A 5296-nucleotide genomic window follows, 5' to 3' on the forward strand; every position below is an offset into this window, starting at 1 on the left:
GGTGCGGGGCTGGATGCATAGGTGCATGGTTGCAGGGATGCGGAAGCGCAGGGGTGCATGGGTGCAGAGGTGCTAGATGTGCAGACAAGGTGCAGGGTGCTTGGTGCAGAGGAGCGCAGTGCAGAGCTATGGCTGTCTACAGCTCTACCCGGCCCCTCCCACCGTGGCTGCACCCAGAGCCGGGCACTGGCCTGGCCCCAGTGGATGGTCCTCAGCGCGTTCCTCAGCGCTGCTCGCCCCGAAGCGCTGAGGGCGGCTGCCCACGCCATGGGCTGAGGCCGAGCAGGAGGGATAGAGGCCTCCCATGCGTGGGGCAGCTGGATCCCTGTCCCTTCATCCCCAGCCATCTCCTCCATTGGCCATACCCACAGCATCAGCAGCCAGGACCCTGTGGAAACCTCTGGAAACCCCAAAGTACTCCATGCTTTTCCTAAAGTCCAGGGAGATTTGGGAATTTTGCAGCGAGCACTCGGGGATGCTGCCGCGTGGGGAGGGAGGAAGGCGTCGCACACTGCAGCCTTTGCTGCAGACGAAGGAAATCATTTCAATTTTGCATGTCGATGGAAAGCTTTGAACTCAGTGGCAGCTCCTTGGGGCACCAACGGTCTCTGCATGCAGCTTGCACCCAGCTCGGGGGCCTTGGTGCTCTCAGGACACCTGTATGTTGCTATTGCAGTAAATATTATGGTCTGGATTAAAATTTACAGCCATAAACATGGCAGTGGGGGGACCTTCAACCCAAACTGTGCCAGGGGAGCTGTGGTGCAGCAGGTTGGAGAATAACTGCGACAGAGAAAAACCAGGAGGCAGAGAAAGTGCGGGGACACAGTCAGTGTCCACCAGCCTCCGTGTCCCTGTGCCCCTGGGGACCTGGAGATGGCAGAAAGATGCTTGGGTCAGGAACAAAACTGCATCCAAGCCCATTGCTTCTTCCTGACTTTCAAGGAGCCCCTTTTCTTCTTCCAGAGAAGCACAAAATACCCTGGAAGGTGCAAAGATCCAGCCTGACAAAAGGACCAGCTGCTCAGTGCTTAGGCAATTTTCCCAGCCTCTGTAATTCTGTGAAATAACAGCTCTGAGTGTCAGAGCAGTTCATTTCTGAGCAGTGAAGTCTGGAGGGACCAGGCAAGTGCTGGGAAGCAGGAATCAATACTCTCTGCATCCCAACAGTGTTATCCCTGCATTATCACACACCAGGATCCACTGCAGTGATTCGCAAGTTAAGAAAGGAGTGGAGTCTTTGATGGGAAAAGTTGCTTATTTGGTTTTTTTCAGGTTTTTTTTCAGCAGCGTTAAATACCACCGTAACAGAAGAGGACGAGGAGCCGTCACACCTGACAGCCCAGCGAGGTCACCCCTGGGAGCCCTGACACCCACCACCCAGCACCGCCTGGGACCTGTCCCGGTGCAGCATCTTCCCAAGGGTTGTCTGCCCTGGTTAGCACCTCTGCAGCACAGCCGTCCTCCTTCCTTCCACACTCCTTCCTCTTTCTCCTGTTTTCTCCTCCTTCCTCCTCCTCCCTTCTTTCCTGCTCCCTCTCTCCTTCCTTCTTTCCCTCCCTCCTTCCCCTCTTCCCTGCTGCCCCATGAGCCCAAGACCGAGCAACTGCTCACCCTCTCCCTTTCTCTGTGAGCTGCAGCTCCTGATGCCCAAGGGTGGCTTTAAAGCACCCCCATGTTGCCACCTGCAGCACCCCAGCACCTCCCCAGGCCTAGGGTGGGCTGTCCCCCTCGGGCATTGCTCCCCCAGCCCCAGGGGCTCCCCATGACTTCTTCTCCCTGACTCCTGCCTTTCCCATCTTTAAGGCAGCTGCCGTTTCCCTTCTCTGAACCCTCAGCCCATCTCCTGGCCCTGTCCATCCCCAAATAACAGTGGCTGCCTGCCCTGCCCTCCCCTGCCCATGCTGATGTCCATGTCTCCCTCATTGCTGTCCCCCTCGTCCCTGTCCCTCTTCCAGCAGCAGCAGGCAGGGCCAGGCTGCCAGGAAACCACCATGCGCTGAGTGGTGTTGACACTGTCAATATTTTGGCTGTGGAGGCTGCAAAGGGCTCTGCTGTAACCCAGAAAGGCTCCACTGAAACTTGCTTTCTCTCCCAAAGAGCCTTTCCCCCACCCAGGGTGTGGCCTCGCCTCTTTTTTAGGGTGCGATTGATGACGCAAATCGATGCAGGTACGAACATCGGTACAGGTGCCCAAAAAGCAGCGGCAAGACACTGATAGTGATGTTTTATTGCCCTCATAACACAGGGCTGCTGCTGCACTGCTGTGGCATGCCATGATAATGAGCAGATCCTCATCAGCATATTTACGGATGGCTACAACGCCCATGAGTGCTCAGACCTGGCGGACAAAGCTGCTTGGCTTGGGCTGGGGTGGTTTTTGGAGCAAGCTGAGCCACCTGTGCCATGGGGAGCGATTGCCACCAGAGCAAGTGCTGTCCCTGGGGCTGTTCTGGGGAGGTGCTGAGCACCCCCAAGCACCACCTGGTTTCACATTTGCTCTCCCGCAGTGTCTGGGCAGGGCTAGGGGACACACTGAGGTGGGGAGCAGGGACATGTCCTTCTCCTGCTGTGGGACAGGGCTGCTGTGGAGGGCCTGAGATGGGACTGTGAACCCACAGAAGACACCTTCCAGAAGTGTCCTGGGCACCAGGTGAAGCAGCATGGGGTGACTCAGGGAGCCCCCCTCGCCCTGGCAGCCCCCCAGTGCAGGCTCCATCCCTGGGGTGAAGCTCTTCTCACCAGTCCTCTTTGCACATCTGAATCGGGCTGGCTCCTCTCGCAGGCTGTTACCATGAAACATTTATGGCCTTCAGCTGCACTGCTCGTCCAGAGCCAGCATGGCCTCTACATTTTTAATTTTTTCACCATTAAAAATGCGTAAAGTGGTGATCCATTTCACACTGTCCCTAATTCACTTCTGTCTCCCGTCTCGGCGTGGAGCAGAGCAGCTGCCGGGGAGCAGGCAGGCGGATGGGGCGGCTGCAGGAGGTTTCAGGGATGCTTCAATCTGGCAGGAAGAGGCGTCCACTGTCCTAGAAAAGGCAAATGAGGAGAAGGCAGCGAGCAAGGTCCTGGGGAAAGGCACCGAGACCTGCTGCTGTGAGAGCCTGGGCAAAAGGGGTTTGAGTTGGATAGAGAATAAATGACCCCTCAGCACCAGGAACCAGAGCGGGGGGCAGCACTGGAACCCTAGGAAAAGAGCTGGGGGCCATCACCTGCCCCTTCGGATGCAGCGTGTGGAGCAGAGCCGCCCATCGAGTGCAGACAGGCTCTGGGTGCAGAGTAGGAGCCTCCCACTGTGAAACAGCCGCTCACCTCCCTCCCACCCAGCACAGCGCCCTGAGGGGCCCTTCACTGACACAGCCCCTCGCCCCTGCTTCCTCAGGCTCCCAGTGTTGCTGGGAGCATCTCTCAGCTCTAGGAGGGGACGTTTCCTCCCACGCAGCTCTTTAGCCTGTAAGTACAACATACAGTTCATAATTCTGCAAAGCATTTTGAGGTAAAAATCAATCAATATCAACCATTTCACATCAGGGACAGACTGGAAATGCTGAAGCACCAGAACTGTGCCTGCACCCATCACATTTTGTGTTCCTGCTAAGCAACTGTGTACACAGGAGGCACAGGGTACTGTCGGGTGTGCGTCTGCACTGCCCAAAATTTTAGTGCCCAGCACTAAAAAGTGCCGCAAACACAGCTGGCCCAGCCCCAGCACACCCATCCCCAAAAAGCATCCCTAGAGGTGCATGGGGCAGTTGCAGAAGGGCGTCATGTCATCCTCGTGGCCCCAATCTCTCCCTGGATCCTGGCACTTGCTGCTCATGTGCATCTCCTTCCGACTCTCCTGGGCCCATCCGGCGGGAAGCGGTTGCAAACCCACCAGCTGTGTTGATGTTTCCTTTGTTCAAGGACAGGCGACTGCCGCAGCAGGCGGTTGGGCAGCTCCGGCCCTCCCGCACCCCCATGGCACCCTCCCTGCCCCGTGACGCTGGCGAAGGGAGTGAACACCAGAGCAGGAAAATGAAGGTTATCCTTGGGAAAAATAAATGATTAAGTTTAATGGTCATGTTGCCGGTTTGATGGCTATCTCACCCCACGGGGTGTTTACATCCCCCTCCCTGGCCTCGGCGCAGAATTGGGGCAGGAAGGGGCGATGTGGGCGTGGGAGCTGCTCCACCTCACGCCCTATTTACACCAAATAAACCTCCTGTGCTGGCGGGCTGGCACCCACCATAAAAGCCAGAGCAGGTGATGGGGACAGAGAGGATCCATCAGTGGGGCGCACCGGAGCCTGGGCACATGCTGCAGGTGGGACTCAGTCTGCCCCGCTCCCCCAGGGGGGCAGCTGGCAGCTTCCTCATGGCCGAGCCAGTCGCGGGCGATAAAACAGGCACTGGGCAAGGTGAGTGAGCCACAGCTGGGGGCAGCCCATGCTAGGGGAGATGCAGCAGGCTCTTGCTGGCCCCGTTCGTGCCAAGGCCGCATCCAGCACAGGAGAGGGGCGGCAGCAGACCCACATTTCCTTCTCCAGCAGCCCCAGCACATCGCAGGGTGGGCAGAGCTGGGTCCAGCAGCCTGGGCTGGGGCACTGGCAGTCCGGTGGGCTCAGATTAGTGCTCCTCAGCACGTCAGGCAGGGTAGCACCCTTGTGTTGCATCCGGCTGCAAGGACAAGGTGAATTTGGAGACCACAGGGTTGCAAACAGCCCCGCGTTAACTCCAATCTTCGTTGTAGACTGGTTTCTATGGCTAGAAGCCCGTGTGACCGTACTCGGGGTCTGTCTGTCTTGAAAGCAGGGAGTCAGGCTGAGCAGCGACTGGTTAAAACTGCTGTCCTCTCCCTGAACCAGAGCTGAACCTGCTCTGCTGGTTTTGCTGACCTTGAACAGGGGCCAAACTGAACCAGAGAACAGGAGCCAGAGCCAGACCCAGCCTGGGAGCAGCCTGGGTGCCCAAACCCCGTGGCCATGCTGCCACACACGCAGCACACAGGGCCAGGACCGTGCTGCCCTATGCTGTCCCCACCATGTCCCCTTGGGGCCAAAGCAGAGAGGTTTGGCTCAGTGCAAATTCATCCTAGACTCCACATCCCAGCTGAGCACATCCAAGATAAATACATCAGAGAATTAATGCGTGTGCTAATTTACTTTATCCTTGCCAATTAACCACGCCCGGCAGAACCCACCCATGCGGAGACAACTCCTGTCTCGTTGCACAGGGCTTGGAGCTCAGCTCTCTTGCAAGCCCAGGGAAAATGCCGCTCGCTTCTCTCTAGGAGGAGCTCAAACTCCGCT

General features: G+C 57.5%; 1 protein-coding gene across 1 annotated transcript in view; it reads left to right on the top strand.

The window, feature by feature from the left end:
* The first annotated feature begins 4302 nt into the window (after positions 1–4302).
* Positions 4303–5296, top strand: part of LOC104537689 (TBC1 domain family member 24-like) — an 8202-nt gene continuing 7208 nt past the window's right edge. Inside the window, exon 1 of the mRNA XM_010180639.1 lies at positions 4303–4405. Coding sequence (XP_010178941.1) covers positions 4303–4405 — 103 coding nt within the window. The remainder of the gene's footprint in view (positions 4406–5296) is intronic.

This window comes from Mesitornis unicolor, unplaced genomic scaffold (genome assembly GCF_000695765.1).
Source record: "Mesitornis unicolor isolate BGI_N332 unplaced genomic scaffold, ASM69576v1 scaffold33593, whole genome shotgun sequence".
NCBI lineage: Eukaryota > Metazoa > Chordata > Aves > Mesitornithiformes > Mesitornithidae > Mesitornis > Mesitornis unicolor.